Here is a 23,432-nt window from a genome sequence, read left to right as displayed (position 1 = left end):
TTGGTTAATTTTATCGAATAAATTATTTGTACATGTTACCTCAAAAAAATGAAATATTAATAATAAAAGAAATATTATCTACAATTTCATAAAAAAAAATGTGGTAGGTATTGTACTGTAAAGCTTATCTAATGGTAAGACATTGTCATCCATCTGTCTGTCTGTATGTCAAAATTGAATATTTATTATAATAATGCCATCGAGCATTAAATTCAAAAATCAGGACTTATAAGGCTGAAAGGTTTTTTATTGATTACAAAACCACATCAGCGTTTCCCTCCAGATAAGAAGGGGGGAGCTTTTTCAAGTTAGGTTTTTTTATGTTATGTTGGATTCCAAATAATTCTACATAACGAAATTGATTTCTGGCTTGGCTCTTGGTGGAACATACTTAATATTAAGAAAATAAAACACTTGGTATTTTATTTATTTTTAATTCACTTTGATAAAGGCATAACAGCCGAAACAATTGTCAGTTCTAAATAAACATTTGTAGGACAAAAATACCAAGTGTTTTATTTTCTTAATACTTTTTTCAGTTTCCAATAGAAATGATAATAAAAATTAGATTTCGATCTCATGATTTATAAAGAAACATAATAATAATGAGTTCATACTTATTATATGTACATATTTGTATAAAAAATCCAAATAACATAACAATTACATGCTTTTTTTCATGCTCCTTCCTTTTTACTTGACGCCCCCCTGGTAAATACGATAAATAACGTTTATCACTTGAAAAATGTTCTTAATACATATAATAAGCTATCAATACAATGACTGATAACACTTTCATTGACTTCTTATTATATGTGTACCGTATGCAATATCTTTGTGCAAGAAAGACGTACAAATAGATTCAGTTTCGTCCAAATCGTGAACAAATATAGTTATCACATAAATAGTGGCGATAATTATTATACTACAAATGATTATTATTTGTTGAATTTGTGCAAAATACAAGTGAAAATCAAATAATAAAAAATGTTTTTTTCGTCGATTATCATCAAGACATTAAATAACAGTAAAACAGTTCTCAAGATTTTGGGGGATTGGATTTTTAGCTGGAAGATAGTCTATTGTAAGTCAATTAATTAATTAATTAATGTTAATCGTAAGATTTTTTTGTTTTGGTTCCGATGGGCGTATACGTAGTAGGTTTGAATATAATTTTTTTTTCCCAAATTATAATCAAAATAGAGAAAAATGACATTTTACTTACGTAAAAAACCCCAAAACCAAAAATTTACACATCTCTAGCTATGAAATTCGAAAAATATCATTAAAGGAAGGACAGGTTGACCACAGCCAGGAATTATCAGGGAATTACCGTATAAGTATCGGGGAAGTATGAATTTCAGTGAACATCAGGGAATTTAATTGTGATAATTCAAAAATTTCTAAAATTTTTAAAAACATTTACCTGCAACGAATTTATTATAATTATAACTATTAAATAGTAAATTTTTGATTTTTTTAGTTTCTCGCAAAGATAATTACCACTTTTGTGAAAATATATATCTATACGTTTTATCTTTTAATGTCGTTATTACTTTCTTATTCTTCATAAATGTAAAAAAAATATTATCAAAACAAAAATAAAAATTATAGAAAACATAATAATTTGTAACCACTCTGAAGGCTTAGTTATAGACATATCGAAAGCAGAAACGGGAATAGATAGGGGCAGAGAAATAGACATATCGTTTGTTCAAGTTTGAGGGAAATGTTAGGATAATAAAAAAGGACTTTTCGACTACTGTTCGGACACCACCCTATGCTGTTGATGACCCTACACAATTTGAATTTTCAAGTGTCTTTATTTCGTATACAAACCTAATCTATACGTCAATGGAACCAAAAAAAAAACAAAATGACAATAAAAAAGTGCTCTCTACATTCTGGAATGTCCAGGATGTCCTTTGTCTAAGAAGGTTAAAACAGAAAATGCTAGTGAAATTAAATAGCTGTCAATTGTAGACGTCTGTTTACCTATAACTCTAATTAATCAAAACTTTGACTTATAAGAAAGAAAAAACAAGAAAAGCATTGACCAGGTAATAAAGGGGACCCGCTTTGTCATTGAAGGATTATCATCATTATTCAGCGGTATTGAAAACTAAGTATACCTGGACTTTTTTCGTTTCGTTTAACGTTTCATTGACGTCAGTGAGTCTTCGTACTGAAGCAATTGAATATCGAAAATAAAAAAGCTTATTGTACTTCAAACTAGTATCATAACAATTTTTATCAAACAACAGAGGCTAACCCTATTTGGGTTAATAATTACATAATTAATCAAACTAATTACCATTTTGTCAAAAAAGTGTTTTCTTTAATGATAGGAAAAAAATAGGACAATATTATCAGTACTACATATATTAAACACTTTGACATTTTAATAGTGATTAACATCAATTATTTATTATTGTGAAAATTCATTTAAATTTTTTACCCATTATAAACTACCCCAATTTTCCATCATTAACCTAAGGTAGTTCATAGTGGGTAAAAAATTGAAAATGAATTTTCACATTAATATTTAATATTACCGATTGTCTTTAATTGGAGTCAGGGGCCCTTTATATACACAAGGCCCCGGGCTGCAGCCCAAAAAGTCCATACAAAGATCCTTCCCTGATATACTCGGCCCAGCTGTTCTATACCTAAATTTGGCCCCCTGTCTTTTACGACATCCTCAGGCAAAAACTTTCAGTCTCTCTCCAGTGTCTCAAAGTCTTTCAGGGTCTTTCAGCGTCTCTCACAGTCTTTCACAGTCTCTCAGTTATTACCTAGGTGTTTTTATGGATCTCTCACAGTCTCTGTATGAAAGACTCGAACGATAAAATTGTTAATTCAGAGATTCGAGTCTCTCGTTCAGAGAATGGATACGAAATAAGGATCTCTCTATGAGCGACTCGAGTCTCTGACAGTATCGGCGACACCAGAAGCTCGATGAGAGACGGAGACTCGAGTCTTGCTTTCAGAGACTCCGAGAGACTGAACATTTTTATCTCGGGATACCAAGAACTTACTATAAGGCTATTCTACTATCCCCAGATTCACACGGGGGGTAAAAATATGATTCAAATAAAAAATAATTTGGAATTTTCCAAATAAAATGGACAAAAAGTATTATGATATTTAATAAAAAACGAAATATTCGAAAGTAAACTCGATTTCGTTGACACTTTTAAAGAAATACACAAATACGAACTTGTCAGGGGGGGGGTGACCTACGCTACATTTTTAATTGTTTATTGATTGTAATAATTGCATTTATTAGAAAACAATTAGAAATCGTTGCAGTTACTAATAAAATTTAACAAAATTTCCCAAAACAACAATCACATTAACTAACCTACATTGTAACAATGTTGATAGAACTTATAACGAAGGTCAATACTAAGGTCAACAAATCAATAATAATTGCTGAACAGAAGAATTTTTCGAACCAACGAGAAAATAACATGACTTATTACATCACAGTGACCAATTAAGTTTAATTTTCATCTAAATACATTGTACCTACACAAAGTCAGCTTGTAGAATTTTGTTCTATTAACATTCTACACTTTGATACACGGTTTAATACAATTGGAAATTAAGTATAAATAAGCGAATTAAAAAAAATTTAAATGGTAAATGCGAGAAAACAACACGTTTTGACGTTAGGAAACCTTAACAACAAAACATTTTTTTGTATAGCCCGAAACAATAATTGCTCTTTTAATAACACATCTCGGCATAATTGCATCAGCGTCAGAAAATAGATCTTTAAGTCAAAATTAATTAATTTATGCTATTTAATAACTCCACATCTACGTAATAGGTGCGATTAACAAAGTATTCGGTCGACAACAAGACACGAAACCAATGTCCTTATAACCGGGCGTCTTCTATAACGTACATACTTATCTAATTTTCCGTCAATTATTATTAGCCAAGATAATAATTACTAACTTTATTAATTTGCAATTACGAATGTCAAACGCCGCGCCGTTTGCGTTACTAAATAATAGTTAATAAATGTTCATCGAAGACGCGATCAACATCATTAAAGACAGTACAACTGTAGGGATAGATATACAGGGGCAGAAGATTAGTATCCTTAGATTTGTAGATGATATAGCAGTATTAGCATCCAGCAAGGAGGAGTTAGAGATAGCTCTAGATAAAATAGAAGCGGTATTGACAAAACAGTAGCACTGTATGAATATAAATAAAAGTAAAACAAAAATACTGGTATGCAAGGGAAGATAAAGTAGGGAAAGAGCGAATATAAAGATAGGAGACGATAGATTAGAAAAAGTGAAGTGATTTTGGGTATCTAGGAAGTCAGATAAGTCAGGACGGAAGGAGTAGTAGGGATATAAAGCAGAGGATAGCGCAGGGTCGAGTCACCTTTAATAAAAAGAAGTCACTTCTATAGTCGCGAACGGTTAATTTAGAAATTTGAAAAATATTGTTAAAGGTGTATGTTTGGAGAGCGGTGCTGTACGGGTGCAAAACATGGACAATGGGCGCTACGGAAAAGAAAAGGTTAGAAGCGTTCAAAATTTGGTGTTACAGGCGTATGATGAGGATATCGTGGATAGAGAAGGTTAGAAATGAAGAGGTATTATAAAGAATAGGAAAACAGAGGACTCTATGGAAGTCAATAAGAATAGGCGAGATAGGTTGGTAGGACACCTTCTCAAGCATGAACGTCTAGTAAGAGACATATTAGAGGCAGAAACGGAGATTAAGAGGGGTAGAGGTAGACCTAGATTAAATTACTGTTCGTAAATAGTTAAGGATATGGGTTGTTCTAGTTTTAAGGAAAAGCGAAGATTAGGAGCTCAGGATAGGTAAGAGCGGAGGTACGTGTCGAGCCAGTCTTAGGACTGACGACCTTTTGATGATGATGATGCTAATTTTAAAAAATTTCCCTAATTTCTTCATCTAAAAATTCAAGACTCCTGCAAATTCCCTGTTGTATATTAACAACAACTTTAATTCAAATTTAATCTTAATTCATCACCCTATATAAAGCTAACAATTAGTAAAAATTACAGCTTAAATTATAATTGTATGCAGCTTTTGCAAAATTTCACAAGGCGTAATATGCACTATCCTTAAAGCAAATTTTGACATTAAAATTAAGAGAAGAATTATGATTATTGATGATAAAAAAAATCCATTTAAACGACATTAACCTAAAGTAGAAGCATTCGTTTGATTAATCCTTTATTCGATAGTTTAATAATAATAATAGTCAACTAATTCCTTAAAGTCCTATCACCAGAGGCGACAAATGCACAACAAACGTGAATAATAAGTGTACCTTCAGAATTTCTATCAGTAACATCGACAAACATCTCAGTTTCTGGAAACTTCGTCTAGGTACTATATATACATAAATAAGAAATTTCTTCGAATAAAATTTACAAGTTCAATTAAACAAAATTAGCTACATTAAGTATTTCAAACTAGCATAAATGCAATTTAATTTGTTATTAGGAAATAATGCGGCTGCAAAACATGCGCATCTCTTTCTGATAAGGCTTCTGCAACAGCGATGAATAACCATAATTTTTTTCAAAACAAAATTGTTACGCAATTCAAACAAAAACTGGTTTTGATTTTTTTTTTTTAAACTTTAACTTGATACGTTATTAATTTACAAAGCATGACGCCATTTTCGAAATGAAAATAAATCAAAAATATTGGTATGTTAATTATACAGTTAAAACAGTTCTAATCCTGGTGTATATGTATGCATATAATGAGTATAAGTGGTAGAGACTTAGGCAGAAGGCGATAATTTGAATACCTATTCTCGCATACGTACATGGAGAAAACAATATGACAATGCAAAAATTACAATTTTCGATTGTAAATAACTGAATTTGCCGTAGAAACAGTAGAATTTATTAGATGACTTGCAATAATCTCTATTTGGACATGTTTTTTAAAAATAATTTCAAGTTTCTTAATTATTACAATTAAATTTGTAATATCAACTAAAATAAATTTATTTCTGCTGGGGTTCTATTTTTACAAGTTCGGGTTCAAATTGTAATTTTTATTATTTTCGTTTACGAGGCAACGGGATAGTGGGATAAATTATAAATATCGCTTTAATATTTAGGTAAATTTTCATTTTTCATTTTCTACGCGTATAATAACCGACTTCAGTACTACAGCATGTTTACCTTACAAATTTAAACTAATGTTCCAGCCTTAGGGATGGAATAATTTCATCAAGTTTAGGTGCATGCATATGGTGTGAAATCTATGTATGGCAATAAAAATCGTCTATCTAAGTAGGAGGAATTTACACTGAAACATAGACAGTAGACAGAATTTTAGTTTTCTGGGATTTGGAGTGTCCCATACCTTTCGGAAAATGCAAAAGAGATAATGACTGGAGAGTTTTGGGAGCTTTGGACTGTTGACCTTGTAACGATGTCATTAATTAACGCCCACTGATTATATAATGGCACTGCATAATTAACAACGATACCAAAATTTCCATTAATTTTATCGAAATGTCAAAATCCTAAAATCATCAAGATCTTATCAAAACCAAAAATTGCTACTACGTAATATTTTATACACGGGTCAAGCATAAAAAGCTTCAAAGTCGAAATTATTTTGCATATGAAAACCAACACTTTGCGATTTTATTACTTAAGTTCTTTCATATTATAAAATCAAAATAGTTGTAAGTTTTTGATAAATATTAAAGAAGCGGTTCCGACACGACACGACTTATACTATAAAAAATAATTCCAATTTGCATTTGAGCAAAAACGACACATCAAGGACTTGGTATTAGGTACCTGTAAACAGTAATTAATAAATGGTCAATTTTTTTTAAAGCCCTACGTTCCATTTCCGCAATACGTGCAATTAAGAACGTGTAATTTCTTCTTCAAAATCATTATACAGATATAATAATTATTATTTAACAACATCGTGGTTACAAACAACAAGTTGTTTATTATTCTATTCATAGAACATTCATAATATAATCGAAAAGGGAATTCAGCTAATATAGTAAACGTTACAACAAATACTGCCCTTCAATAAGAAACAGAGGCGTATTAGAAGCAGAAACAGAAGTTAAGAGGGGTAGAAGTACATTCATTAACTGTTCACAAATAGTTACATTGACATCTCCCAACATTTTTGTTTTATTTCTATTATTTTTCGGTCAATACCGCTACAATTTTGTGTTATCTATGTCAAAATAAATAATAATTGAATAAACATGCATTGTCTTAAAGGCGCCAAAATTACAAATAAAATATTTCTTGAGAATGATTACGAAATAACATTGAGTTTCAGATATTAGAACAAAAATAAACTTTCATATCGGAAATTTCGAAATAATAATATCGATTAGTGTGTCTTCTTCTAGTCCCCCCCCCCCACTCCCGACCCTAAACTAAGTACGAAGCAAATTAAATATTGGAAAGGTTATCAGTATGCAGACAACTACTGATTTGCTAACTATTATTATTATTACTAGTATCTATCGAACGGCAAAGCCAATTTTCAATAAATAACAATTTAAATAAAAATTATTGCATAATCAGTCTCCAAAATTGAAAATACATTATAATATGTTTGTAACTCTGACTTGTGACGGAGGTGCTGGACATTGCTCTGATATTTCCGACAGTTTGAAGCAAAATTCCCGCAGTCGTCGAATATACGAATAAAATGAATCAATAAATAAATTAAAAAAAAATCAGTCAAAGGTCTACCGTAAAATCACGTTTTCAATATTAAATATTCACGTCTTTTATTTTGTTACTAATTAATAGCGAACGCGTTGGTTTACGTTATTAAACAAATCACGAGTTTGTAACAAACAAAAAAATTGTGAAACTGACAGAACTACTGCAGAATTCGAGAGATTCCGCGGCCTACGTCTTCACTATTAGATAGCTTTACAAATACTTCAACTTAAAACAGATGAAAAGAATCAATAGTGCGCATTTTGACATGTATTGACAGCCAAGGATCTCGACGTCTTTTGTATTTAATATGTCACCAAAATTTGCAGTAAACATAGTCAGTTGTTTTGTACGATAAGAATTAAGAATTTTTCTTTGGGATCAGGATCTAACCCGAAAAAAAATTGTTCTGTTGTATAAAAATTTTATCAATTATATGCATTCGTTATAATTTTACTGAAAATGTTCAAAACTCATGCTCTGCCACTGGCAGAAATAAGGTTAGGTTAGGTTAGGTTGATTAAGAACCTAAAAACATAGCGTACCCGTTACTACACTAACAAAAGAAATAGCTAAACACATACAAATCTCCATCAGTCACAACATCTACATATAATAAACCTATTAACGAAACTATTTTGAACGGGGAAGGTGAACCAGTATTAATTGATTAAATTATTATTGTTATTAAAGAAGAAATAGACACTGTTCGAATCTGAATGTAACAGCCGCAAGTTTCCTGAAAGACAAAAAAAAAAAGATCAGTCGGGTCCGAACTGACCATCGACGTATTGATACTTGTTATATCCGCTTCATTAAGAGCGGTCCCCGAAATTTTCCTACGGGTTTTTACAGAATCGCCGATGAACCTGCAAGCGCTTAATGCATTATAAAAATGATAATTTCATTAACGATCAATTTCGATTAATGTGAAAAGAATCTACGTCACAACCTATTACATTAAAGTTTATTTTCCCATAAGTTGTTAATAGGCCTTACACACAATATTATCAATGTGAACCGTACCGAGAATATGCCAGGTGAGTACCTAAGTACATTAGTTTATTATTGACCATTTTAATGGACCATTTTACCAAAATGACCCTTTTTGGATACACATGTTTGTATTAGCAGTTATTTACGTAAGACAAATAAGCATGAAAACACTAACATGAATATGACAGTATACTTAGATAATTTTCTACAAGAATGCAAGAGCTACAGGGTCTGTTTTAGGGTAACAAACTTACAATAACTACTAAAAACACTCACGCAAACAAATAGCAAAGGATTTGCAGTTTTTAATCCAGTAATTACGTTAAAACCGGCGGAGACATCAACGGTGCGTCAAGCGCGAAACCTCTACCTTAAAATCCGTTCTTTCTCTTTCTCGTTTCTATTAAACATTAACATTAATAACAAACAAGAGGCAGTTTATACGATACATAGGTACCTATTATTGTTACTATTATTGATAATAATAATATCGCGTCGAATTCAAGTAGAATCGTCGTAATGCAATTTGTTTATAAGCATCGGTAAATTATAAAATGAGCTTTTTGCGGCGGAGGTGGTCAACAGGTTTCGCTCTAGGTCTCCCATTGGTCCGGTGAAAGCATCGTAGCACATGTTTGAAACTATATATACAATGTACACCTCAGTTGTTTCGATCAAATTGTTATCCTTAAAACATCGGCAAACTTAGTTAACAACAAAAAGAAATAAAAAAGAAAAACGTTCTTACAAAGTACCACAAAGGAAATTGTAAAAGTAACAAACGATTAACTAATAGTTTCATTTATTTATTGACGTGTTCTGCTGTTTGATAATATCGGGTGCGATATATATAAATAAATCTACCTGTATAAAAATCCTTCGGGATAATTTGATTGGAAGTGCGAATATTATTGTGATTTGAGAGTGACTTTTCAAGAACTTTTTTGTGAACTATTAAAAATGAAAGGATTTGGTGGAATTTGGCAAAAATTCCTTAGGAGAACTTACTCGGCTGTTAACACAAGAGAGTGTCCTGAAAGAGGACGACGAGAACAAGAAGCAAACTGTAAAAGTAAGATAGAGAGATATTTTCTACAAAAATTCACGTTCAAAAGCTTCTTTAATTAATATTGTTATTATTTTTCTGTAACTAAATTTTAATTGAAATATTAATTGGTTATGAAGTTGTTTATTAAATTAACCCTTAATTGCAAAATTTCTTAACACCATTCATACCATGCACATTATCATTAACTTTCAGTTGAATTATACTATTATTTATTACAAAACGTGACATTTTACCTTAATCAACTACTAACACAAGCATTATTTGCATAAAATACCTAACTATTAAAACTTGTGTAGTTAAAATTTTTATTTAATGACTAAGCATAATTCTCAGTTTCGAAAAATCTATGTAATTCCTTTTAACGCAATTAATTTTAAATATTGAGTAAGTAAACAGTGTAACTAATTAAACCGGGATAATATACATTTACTACTATATTTGCTCTGATCGTAAATTGAAGAGCACCATTAGTATTAGAAGATTTTAATAATTTTGTTAAATACCGAAACGAAAAAAAAAAATTATTTGCCATTCTAATAAAAACGTAATGCGATAAAAAGCACCGTCATGCATGATGTCATTTATCGACAAATATTCCCGATTTAGGATCGCCAATATTTAAAAGTCAAATTGGAACTTTTTACTGCTACACAAAGAGGATTTTACACATCAAAAATATTTTATACGAATTATCAATTTCATTCATGAGTTCAAGAACTTAAAATCTTATTTCAGTGTCAGTCCGTCTGTCTGTATGTCATAGCTGACTAATGATCAACAAAATGAAAATAATTCTTCATATTTGTAAAGAAAAATGCACAAAATTGTCACATTATTGTTAAAATTTGTAAAACGCCTACTGTTTCGCACGTATTTTACGACTTCCTCAACAATGCCACATTTTTTTTTTATACCTACATGTATATCGAACAACATGATAAATACAACCGTTGCATTCGTCCTTTGGTTAATGCAAATCGTAAATTTCTTCCGTATGTGTAAGAAAAATTAAATCATAGATTAACAACAATGACAAAGACACTGTAAGCAATAATTTTAACCGTTTATGGAACCCGTTCACGTAGGGCTGCGCTAGCCATTGTACAGTAATAATAGCCTATATACAATAAAATGCTGTCATACATATTCATCACCTTGCCGGACAGATATGTCGAATACAATCCACGACAGAACATTTAGGGATTTTTGGCTAACATTTTCAGACCTGGAGAAATGTCCCTAGACTCAGGGAGTTTAGAGCCGTCGTAGAGAAAAAGTGATTTTCATTTAATTTATAATATAATAATGAAAAGAAATTTAGTTGGCAACGCCTATCGGCGAACTATGTATCGGGAAATCAAATCAGTGCTGACAGGACAATCACCATCCACTAAATTACAATTAATTATATTAGTGAAAGCTCAATTTGCGAAGTTATGCGACTGAAATTAACAATAAGGGCTTTCAAAATGGGATATTTGACCAGTAATTGGCACAAGCTTCTAGGTGACCTTTATCACTAAAGGCATCTCTTGATTACAAGCACATAATAATTTCATAACGATTATTTGACGACAACGAAGATGATAATTGTTTCGGGCAATTTAAAGAAAATAATTATTTTGCACAATTTAACTCGTAATTAATTACTAGTTGCACAAAGGTATTGATTATTGTCATAAATGCAATGTTTGCGTCATACGAACGCGTCTAGTATCATTTTCGATTTTATGCCCAAACGGTTAATTGGAGTCTTTGAACACTACATTTTTTAATAACGACCTTGCATTATAATAAGTAACTATTTTTTAGTTACTTAAACAGAAAAATTCCGCTAGCATCCAATTTAAGCGAATTCATATATCGATGAAAATTGATGTCATTACTTATAAAGATGATTTGCATCTTAAAATCTTCGAACTGTTAAAAATAAACGCAAAATTTTCCGCTGTTGTCTCCTAAATTTATTATCAAACGTTTGATGATTTATAGACTACAATAAATTGCTTTACAACAACAATCAATTAACTTTTAAACTAATTTAATTTTTTTATCTGGTTGTGAATAGGTACAAGTTAAAGTTTGTATTGTTTGTTACAATTCATTCAGGATGCGGACATACAAGTTATCACCTGAACAATTAATTCTTAATTAGACTGTAATAAAAACTGGAAACTTGTCCAAAAACTTCCAGAATTTCCACCAATAACTTTTATAGACTTGACCTTAACGATTGGAACATTTCATTTAGTTTTTTTTTTGTTAACATCTTACCAAAACACAGATGTAAAAAATTACAACTAGTTTAGCGTGCATTTCTGGTTCTTGGCGTCGTTAAAACCCGTTAGTTTAATGATTGAAAATTTCCATCGATATATTTAAAAACAACAACACACGCCTCCAATATTTACATTCAAAATCCATTAGTAGCTATCGCAGAAAATAAAACCAAATTATGTTTCGATTATCGCAATTTTACCTAAAAAATACCTCCAAATGATTCATGCTTTCTCTAGATTATTATTGTAAATTATTTCAATTAAATTATTATTATACGTAACATAGACCACACGTGGACGAAGGTAGACAAGTTCTTCGTAGCTCTGTATAATCCGAGGATTTGTATTCAATTGACAACAACGCACTTGCTAATTATAAATCAAGCGAGCGTACATTACAGTAAGAAAAATAACTGGGCAAATTAAAATCTAATTAATTGCCAAATACATATAATTGTAACCCCACCGATGTGTACATGACTCTCTAGAGTTACTAAGAGGTCGTTCGTTGACACAGATGGCCGAAAATATTTCGCAGATTGCTCAATCGATGAATCGACGAACGAATTGCAAAAACAATTTTGTTACAGTTGACACGTACTAGAACAAAGTACAGAAGAAACACGAACTCAAATACGAGACACAACCTACACGTATACGCTACAATTTGTGTGTCTTATTAACAGAAGAAAAGACAACACGACCGAAGTTATTACATTTAGTTACTGGTGCGGATGCAGCGACTATTTTTAGATTTTACAGCAATTATGATATTTTTTAAAGGATTTCTTTGTAGTCATAGTAGAAAGTATCATAATGAATCAACATTTTTGTTTTATAAGTATTGAAAAGGAGAACCACTTAGGGGGATAATTATGTACAATTTTTAAACTTTCAATGCCGCGTCGACTCGAATAACTAAAGGAAACATAACAATTCTATCAAATTGAGATGGCAGGTCTCTTTTAGTAATTATTTTTTGATCGATGTTAATAGTAATTATACGATTCAGAACCCACTAAAAATAAAGGAACCGGTCAAGGTAAAACTGAAAATAATAATCGTCAAGAAAAAATTAATTTCAGAAATTAAGTACATTAACAATAAACCAAAAAAAATTTTAAAGTGCAGGCTGTCGATCGGTTTAATACAACTCAAAAATTCGAAGGATTTTTGCCTTGTCCCGGAAGTTCGAATGCGGAAAAGAAAAAGAGAAGGAGAAGGCAACAGCCTACTACAAATTTGAATACAGTGTGTCCCATAAGGTGTGCTTATCATTGGAAAAAATTAAACAATTGTTGTACGAAGCTTTCAATAAACAAAACTGTCCTCAACATAACAAGTCTGCTAATATTAACGCACAAGTTTAAATTTGTTTTAATCTTTACTCTATAAAGTGATTGATTGAAAGGATAAAAAAAGGTAGGATGGCACCTACGTTAGTGTTTTATTGTCTATTTATAATTAAATAAATTATGCGTAAAAAAATATTTAATTAGCACAAACAGAAGCAGCCAAAAGCATAGTTTATCTTATAACTAGTATAACGAGTCTACAAAACTCGATTGCGTTGTTTTAAATTATTGTCGATGTCCAGCACATTTCCTTAATAAATAAATAACTCCTCGTCCTTGGTCATCATATATAAAACCATAACAGAAGTTGCACTCGTTATTATACGGTCGAAACAATTTTATTTAGGTACCTGGTTTACCTCCAAACAAGTCCGATTTTTTTTTGCGAACAGTTTTACGGAGTTACGGAAAAGGGAAAAACAACTGACCATCAATACAAACAAACGATTTCATTAAATGCCAAAAAAGAAACGAAAACAAGACATCTAAAAATCCGCGCTAATTAATTCTGTTTCTGTAATTATAAACATTCAAAAAGTGCTTTTTACGTAAAAAAAAACTACTTGTTGTTAGCTTACATACGGGGATGTTAGGTCAGGTAACACTGTGGTAGGTCATGCAATGCGGTGTAAGGTTAGGTTAGGTACAAATTTATAATAACTTCAAGTTAAATTACAATCTATAAGAAATCGCCAGTTTTTTTTTAGGATTAACAAATCGTAGTGATGCTTAAATGAGGTAACAATTTCATCAAAATCTGAATCGTTTTTTAAAACCGCTAAAGCTAATGCTAAGTAATAGGCAAACTAAATCTAAAGATTTAGCAACACCTAATCTCTCCATTAAAACGATAGCGAATTTCCAAACTCAAAGCAAACAATTTATGGCAAAAAGCATAGAAAACAGTTACATTATGTATACCTATTAGATAAGCTAACATGAACGGATTAACGGTATTTAGCCCAAAACATGGCAGATTACACAAGTCACCATACCGATTAAAGAATTTCGAAAACTTAACTTCCTAAAAGAAAAAAATATTTTGAATGGGCTATTTAAAAAAGATACACAAACTTAATGGGTTTTAATGTGTGTCGCACTTAAAAATCCCACGAGGGGTCCCCCGCACGATGGTTCGCGCGGTGGTCATTTTTTATCGTTGGCTTTTAGCATAATTATGTTGCAAGGGCAAGAAACCACTTCTGCAATCAGCCAATGGCTTCGTCTCCTACTTGGAAATCCAAGGAATCTTTTGCAAAAGTTCTCAAGGTGATCAACCTAGCAAGATGGTGCTTTTGAAATGTACCATCAACGCCAAGATTCCATAGTGTGGAATCTTCCGATCAAATTGACAACAACCTGATTGTAATTGCAATTAAAATCGGCACAACAAAAAAGAAGCGAACGGCCAATAACAAAGCAAAAACTTATGATGAGTTGGAGTTTGTACCGTATCAAATACGTTGTTACAATTTCCTAAAAGCAATTGGTAAAAAGAAGCCACAAACATCGGAGGTAAATGTGTAGGGAGGCACCTATTAACAAGAAAAATCAGAGTCTATAGTCTTTGTTACTTCAGAACTGCAAATGGCATATTATCTACAAAAAATTCAGGGAAATGGGCCTTTTTCTCTCAAAACTGGAAAAACACGGGTTACTGATATTTAAGAAACATACAATCCACTGTTTGCTTTTTACATTAATCATAAGATTATTCCATATAAAAATTAATAAAAAAGTTGACATACGACAATTTTGGTCCATGTGGCGAAGCCTCCGCCTTGAATATGCCAGACTAACAAGGGTATGGAATTTTATGAACAACCACCTGATTTTCGCGCAATTAACAAACAAATATTACTATAATCAAATGGTTCTATGCTCGCGAACGGTTAGTTTAGAAATTCGAAAAAGGTTTTTAAAAGCGCTGTACGGGTGCGAAACATAGACAGTGGGTGCGGCGGAAAAGAAAAGGTTAGAAGCCTTCGAAATGTGGTGTTATAGGCGAATGATGAGGATACCGTGGATAGAGAAGGTTAGAAATGAAGAGATATTAGAAAGAATAGGAGAACAGAGGACTCTATGGAAGTCAATAAAAAATAGACGAGATAGATTGGTAGGACTCAGGCATGAAGGTCTAGTCGGAGACATATTAGAGGCAGAAACGGGAGTTAGGAAGAGTTAGAGGTAGATCTAGATTAGATAATTGATGTGGGTTGTTCTACTTTTAGGGAAATGCAAAAATTAGCTCAGGGTAGCAAAAAGTGGAGGTGCGTGTCCAACCAGTCTTAGGACTGAGGACCTTATGATGATGATAATCAAATGGTCATACTGGCTTATAATTTTCATGGGCAATTTTTCCGAACCTACATGTCAATTTTCAACTTTCAAACTTCTCAATCACTCCAAGACCTTTCAAACATGACACGTACAGTACAACAACAATTACAAAACATAACCAATATCGTATTATGTATCCAGTTGACATAATCAACTGTGACAAACACACAGACGTGCGGACAACATCAAGCCTTACCATGCAAATTCTTTATCACCTTTTTGTCACCGAATTTTACAATAAATCATACACCGCATGTATTAAACGTAAAATCAACTGAACAATTGAACGAATTAACGTAATGTAAGACAGAATATTACAAGCACCCTGTATGCTGCAAAATAGAGAAACTAACGCAACTAATATTGCAATTTTATAAAAAGAAACTTGTGCTTAATATCAATATGTTTACTTTTCAATTATAACTTCTTTTCGTTCGAAAGATACTTGAATAATAATGCAAGTTTCGCAAAATTTATATTTAGGTACTTGTAACACGTACCGTTTTTATAATACGTACTTGTATAAAAATTTTTAGGCTTCGTATCCATATATATATATACACCCATAAACGCAGACGTTTTTTGATTACATAACAAAACTTGAGAGCCTTTCGCAAGAAATTATTATTATTAGACGCCCAAAGAAAATTCAACGTAATATTACAAGATGTTTCAAATTACAAACCACTTTTACTGAACTTGACCTACAGCAAGCAGAATTTTAAATTTTATTCGCGTTTCTCAACAACTTACAATAGTTAATTTATTACAAAGCAATATACTAAAGGTTAAATATTGCCCTAACAATTACTCTAATATGTCATGTGTTTAAAAAAAATTTAACCATCAGATTCTTCGTAAAATTACGAAAAAACTTTTCCTTTGCAGAATTCTAATCCAATTCTTAATTAAAAAGTTATTGACAATTAAAGGTTAGCCAATCGCTACTGCAAGTAGAAGTAGCGAATCGCTGCAAACAGTTGCTATCGTCCATTGTTACTTCAACTTGCAGCAATGAAGATACGCCCTGATTGGCTAATATGTCTAATCATTATAATCAACAATTACTCAGTAGTTAAGCATCGGATTGGAAAACTGTAAAAGAAAATGTTTCCTAGAATTTTCCAAAGAATTTGATGGTAACAAATTTGAAACAACACCATCGGTATTTTGGTACTTATATATATAGATCCCTGTTTCTGTATAAATTCCGAAAAATAAAACACGATTTAGCAAGTCGGTTAGGTACATGTCATTAATCAATAACCCGTTAGTTACAGTAAAAAAAAGGCCTTTGACCAATTGCAATAACAAATTGTTTCGTTTACCTATGTAATGAACTTGACCTCTAGTTACGCGTTTTCTCTAACACTAGTTTAACTACCTACAATAAAAACAGCTAAACAACAAAGTAGTGAACTTCAAGTTCTATGATATAACAATAATAATATATACAATACTGTATTATTGTCTGAATGTTATAAAAAGCGAATGTTACACCTGGTGGAGGGTCATTTCTCTCTCAACATTCCTCGACTGTTCTTCTTTTCTCACAAAAAAATGCTATTTTTAAATCTAGAAACGTTTATATTTCGTAGCAGCTTTTATAACAAACACAACAGTTAATTAATCGAATTAATAAAAAATTGTAAATACTCTCGCTAATTAATACTTACACATCTGCATAAAAAAAAATTAATTGGCTAGCGTAAAAAAATAGTAAAAATAATGTTAAGTTTACAGCAAATATTCTACCCCTTCTAAACTAAATATTACACATGTAAAAACAAATTTTTCTTTACTGTAGATATATATTTATCCATTTCGGATTATAAAAAATCAAATACATTATGACATCAATGCTTTTCGAAATTTACTCACTTCCATTGTCTATCCCAATTTGTATTTTATTATCATAGACAAATTTACAAACATTAGATATAATGGGGGTCCAAGTATCTCTGCGAGTACATAAAATATGTCTATAAATTTCAGAAAATTTCAATTTATTTCATTCATTAGCTATACGTCTTTACTTCACCATCAACAAGATCATTTAGTCGTTTGGATATAATAATTAAAAAAAAAGACAACATGTATAATCGGTTATTTTCGTTTCTTTTAGGCATTTTAACCATCGCGTTTATTGGGGCAATAGCAGTTGGCTCGGGATTTTTTGTATTATTCGTGCAACCCTACGATATACTTTTCAAACTGGTAAGTACCAATAGAATGAAACAAAATTACACGGGTTTACATTCCATTTTAATGTTCAGGCCTAATAATAGTTTAGAAGAAACGTATTTGCTCGAAGTATACTTGATATTAATTAAATATTATCGCAATAATAATAATAATAATATAATACCTAACCTAAAACAAACTAATAGAGACTAATTTACCAAATAATTATGTACTTTGCCATGTAACTATAAAGAATTTCGAAATTATGGTAAATGTATCTGTATGAATACGCGACGATTTATAATTGCTACACAAAAAGTACTAATACTACCCTTTTCTTTGCAAAATTTCGAGAATAAAAGTCCTTTACAGTTTTTCAATCCAATACGAAACTACGGAGTAATCATTGATTAAAGAACAATGTTCTCGCTGCAAGTAGAAGTACGCTTATCGTAAGCAGTTGCAATTGAAGTACTTGCAGCTGCCTGCGATTGGTCAACTACATAAATCTTTTATTGCTTATTGCTCGACAGCTGAGAATCGTATTAAAAGCTGTAAACAGAAAAACATCTTGAAATTTTGTAAAGAACCTGATGATGTACTTTAGGTACAACGTTCTTAATGCGGTACACAACAAATATCACGAAAATAAAATAAAATTTAATTGAAGGCACTTAACTTAAGTTGGTATTCGTGCACGAGAAATCGTGTTTTTTGAATGTAAAATATTTTGAAACGTGATTTAGGATTGTTTCTAAGTTGCATATCTTTTTAGAAATGTACGTTTAGCGATGGGGGTGAAATTTTTGAAATGTGGAGGAAACCGCCGGTAGATTTATACCTGAGGGTGTTCCTGTTCAACGTTACGAATAGGGAGGCTTTTCTTAGGGGCGAAGAGAAGCTGAAAGTCCAAGAAGTTGGACCTTATGTTTACAAGTAAGTTACGCCATTCGTTTATATATACAGGGTAGTCACACAAAAAAGTTTGCTGAAAGTAAGTACATATGTCCATGTAATTATATCCAACCAATAATAATAAATTGTTTCTAAATTTGGAAGAAGAGATATGATGCTTACTCCAATGATAACCGATAGATTTATGACTTTTTTTTATAAATATTCAAGAAGGTTTTTAACACTTTTGTTAAAACTTTAAATTGCATAAATTGTTATACCAAAGCAAAATTAAGTGATTCTAATGATTTACAACAACAGGGATGTACGATAACCACTTATTATTTATTAATATTGATGACTCTTTCAAAATAAAGGTTATACAATTATAAAAAAATATCTGAAGGTCTCAATTATTATTAGGTAATTAATTACAATGCGGAGTCATCTAAAAACGTTTAAAAATTTATTGTAGCAAACTCGATAATTAAGTAATTTAATAATAAATTAACCATTTATAATAACTGTATCCAATTTACGAAAACCTCCTCCCAATAATCGTACTTATATAAGTACATAAATAAATGATAACAAGGAGATTATATTAATAAAGTACTTTATATGTCGGTGATAAGTTTGTGCTATTTTCGCTGCAACTACAGCTCCATATAAAAAAGAATACGTGACCCGAATGAATGAACAGATTTTAAAGACCCACTTATAAGACCTGTGCTAATCACCTGGTTGCAAATATCGCATATAAATTGAAACAAAAGTTCGTTATTACAAAAGAGGTAAATTGCTAAATAACTATAAACATTTATATGTTCGTTGTCCTCCCGCAACAGTTGATTGCAATTCTAATACGTAAAAATCAAAAGGATTACAAGATCAACAAAAGGAATGTCATAATTTTGCAAGATTTAAAAATTGACAGATAATCAACAACCCTCAAAACAATAAAATACATAATAATTACAGTTCGATACTTAATAAACTTGCGTAGCAAATAAACAAAAGGTTTACTGCCTATTGTCTAAGAGAAATGAAATTGGTAGTCAGTTTTCCAATTTTTTTTTTTTGAAATATTAAATGTGGAAATCCATTTGCCATTTAAACCAACCCGGGACCTTTAGCTTTATTCACCAATACTCTGACCGCTAGGCCACTGGAGCGTAAAGTCAACGGTACCGGGTTCGATTCCCGGCAAGGGTGTGACATTAGCAACAATTTTTTTTTTATTAGCTTGAGATAATTTATAGTTATTTTAAATGTAAAATGAATTTCCACATTTAATATTCGATATATAAACCACTATTAATATCAAAGTGTTTCTTATATGTACCATTTCTTTTTTTTATGAAAAACACATGCTTCCAAGCGGCTTGCAAATCATTTTAATGACAAATCACTGCACCGACACAAATTGAAGTTTATTAGACATTATGCAACGTATAATGTGAGCATGGAAAGTATTTTAATTAAACAAGCCAGTGACTGTTGAGTTCTCAAAAGCCAGTTGTTGACCAAAATTGAATTAAGCAAGAATTGAATTCATATATATGCAATTTTTGATTGTGACTAATCAAATTCCACAAAATTTTCTGTTAGTCATCGATAGGTAAAACAGATGAACTTTGAATATATTTGTTAGCCAGTTTTGATCTGATTGCATAAGTTTGAGATTTCTTCATAACATTTTGGTAAAATATACAAAAAAAAAGTTAATGTTACAATCAGACTTATTTTAATCCAGAGGATTGATTAATTTCTGTTATACCTAATGGCAATCGATCTATGTATGTCAAGGGTAACTGGTATCTTTAGAAGAAAAGCACACTCTTCTGGGTGTGACAGTGACATCAATCGACGTCCGAGCAGAATTTATGTTTTTTGTTACATAAATCGGCCCGGCGACGCTAATTAGAAGTTAACTAAACTAAAAAAACGATCTAGTGGGATTGACATCTATAATCCATTTCATAACACCAAAAAATTTATCGATTGGGCAAAAATTTCATCACATTTAGCCACGCATAAACACATGATGCAATAAAAAAAATAATAAACTTTGGTTTAAATGTTTCGCGTAAATTTTTGGCTTACAACAAAATTTTTAATTTCATTTTGTTCATTTGTATTGGTCAGAGGGTAGTTGTAATGTATAATTATCAACAAGGACGTCTGGGAGATATTGCTAAGCAACGAACGCAATGTAGAATAACAAGATATGAAATTGAAAAGTTTAAAAGAAAGAAACTTCTGGTATTTAGATTTTATCTTGGATTTTGTGCACAGCATCATCGACCGTCCTTTGTCAATATCGTTTTCCTTTTTTAAACAAAGGCCAATGCAAGATGACCAAGTGCTTTAGCTGTCAGACAAATATATTTTTGGTGACCACCCTATTAGCATGTAGTAAAAAAACAAACCATTTGTCACACATGCCTAACGAAAACGCATTTTCTTTTAGAGAACTGATGACCCATGAAAATATCACTTTCAACGACAATGGTACCGTATCAGCCATACCAAAGCACCCCCTCGTTTGGGTACCAGAACTTTCAGAAGGTAGAAGAGAAGACGATATTTTAGTCTTGCCGAACATCGCGTTATTGGTAAGTTAAATTTTTATAACGATGAAACGGAGAAAGAGAAAAACTGGATTAAATTACTGTCTAAAACGTCTGCATTGTAATCAATTTTCCTAATCAAAATTGCGAATTATTTTGATCCAATTTCTCTCACCCGTAATAAAAATAATAAAGAAACCACTTGGTGGAAACTTATTTTATGGAGCATGAAATTAATGGGTTAGGCCCCTATCATGATTTTGTTCGATTTTATGGATTCTACTTTCGATAATCAAATGGTGATGTTATCTATTAATGCTATACATTTGCGAGATTTCTAAAACAGATAAAATATTCCACACAACTATGCAAGCGTATATAGTAGATTACGTATAAACAAAAATTTTCGCGTGTTTCCTTACCCCTATCCCCATTATAAACGTTTCTAATTTGTTAAATCATCAATTTAAAAATGTACATCATTCTATAGCTTGTAATTATAATTTCTAATCGAGGTATAATTTTTTTATGATATCTTTATGGCAGTTATGTATATTCAAGTAACATATTTTTGCGATTACTACTGACAGGTTTTTCCTTATAATTTATTTTCCATTACTTATGATAATACTCGTGTTAATTGCAAAGTTATTAATGTAGGTGTAGCCGAAAAATGTTAATGGGTACAATCAGTTAATTTTCATCCGGTTTATTATTAATTGACCGTTTTAAACCTGCTAAAACCCATAAAAATAATTGCAAGCACTTTACAAAAAAAACCTAATTAAATGACAAAGTAACAAAAAGTCTGTGAAACACATTTTTCAGTTCCTTTTTAAGAAAAAGGTAAAAATAATTTAGAATAAATTTGTTTTTCGGCCTTGGCTTGGCCAGCATACACACAGCAATTTTCATAAAAATATGTATAAACCTTCTGAATTATTATTATACTTTATTATATCACATTTTAAACGTACTTCCCATTTCCTACATCTTAATGATAAGTGTGCTATGTTTGACTAGTTAAAATAACACATATGATAAGTTCTAGAAGTTTTTTGCCTAGTTATAAAAATTTATTAGTAGGAAAATTTTGAACACAAACACTAAATAAATCTACAAACTAACGTTTACCCAAAAAAAACACCTTCTTATGCAAACGATTCACTAGCGACATGAACAAGTGCTACATCTACACGCCGAAGTTCCGCAAGGTTCAATACGGGGCCCTTTACTCTCTAATTCATTTTTACTCTGTTAAAGCTCAAATAAAGCGGATCACTCTGTATATATTAGTGCAATGTGGATTGTGCACTATACATTCCGACATGGACGACATTACTTTTTACGGTGACTTATAGAATGGGCAAAGTAATGCGTCTATATATGTATTATATAACAGTGAAAGTGGCATTATTCAGGCCTTACAGGTAGCACACATATGTAGGTAAATTTATATTATTGGTCAACAGATCTACTGTTATCTATCCTTATCAATGATCGGTGAAGCTTCTCAAAAAACCCAAAATATTCACAACAAATCCAAATACTAAACGTATAATGGCAACACATTTTGGTGTTACACATAACGAATTTTATATTTCACAATTCTTATCCAGTTTCGTTAAAAATTGAAATAATAATTATGGATATTTATTATAAGAAGCGCAGTTATATTGACCTGCACCAGAGTCTAACAAAAAAGAAAACGATACGCTCATTACAGTAATTATATTTGGCATATAGGCAGATGAATTTTAAGTGAGAAAATAATTATTCTCATACGAGGGTGGATTGATAAGTTTCCGGCCTGACCAAGAAAAACAAGGTTTTTAAAAATTTTTTTTTTTATTTCTCAACATAATCTCCTCCAAGGCTGATACATTTCTCATAGCGGTGTTCCAGTCTATTAATGCCATCTCTATAGACTGATTCGTCAAGCTCCTCAAAATAACCATTTACAGCTTCGATTACTTCTTCATTGTCCGCAAATCTCTTACCGCCAAGCC

At 31.3% G+C, this 23,432-nt stretch overlaps 1 protein-coding gene across 3 annotated transcripts in view; it reads left to right on the top strand.

Annotated features, from left to right (window-relative positions):
• The first annotated feature begins 864 nt into the window (after window positions 1-864).
• LOC108735813 (scavenger receptor class B member 1) overlaps window positions 865-23,432 on the top strand; it is a 44,423-nt gene continuing 21,855 nt past the window's right edge. The window contains exons 1-4 of one of the 3 annotated variants that reach the window (XM_025975199.1): window positions 865-1,084; window positions 17,898-17,989; window positions 18,732-18,892; window positions 21,324-21,468. In XM_025975199.1, the coding sequence (XP_025830984.1) occupies window positions 988-1,084; window positions 17,898-17,989; window positions 18,732-18,892; window positions 21,324-21,468 (495 nt within the window). In that variant the 5' untranslated portion in view covers window positions 865-987. Of the gene's footprint in view, window positions 1,085-9,321; window positions 9,802-17,897; window positions 17,990-18,731; window positions 18,893-21,323; window positions 21,469-23,432 lie in introns of those variants that run through there. The other 2 variants (XM_025975198.1, XM_025975200.1) reach the window with 2 other exon arrangements.

The sequence above is a fragment of the Agrilus planipennis genome, unplaced genomic scaffold (assembly GCF_000699045.2).
Source record: "Agrilus planipennis isolate EAB-ADULT unplaced genomic scaffold, Apla_2.0 scaffold69, whole genome shotgun sequence".
NCBI classification, from domain to species: Eukaryota; Metazoa; Arthropoda; class Insecta; order Coleoptera; family Buprestidae; genus Agrilus; species Agrilus planipennis.
The sequence above is the reverse complement of the archived record's forward strand: the minus strand, read 5'-3'. Positions and strand labels throughout refer to the sequence as shown.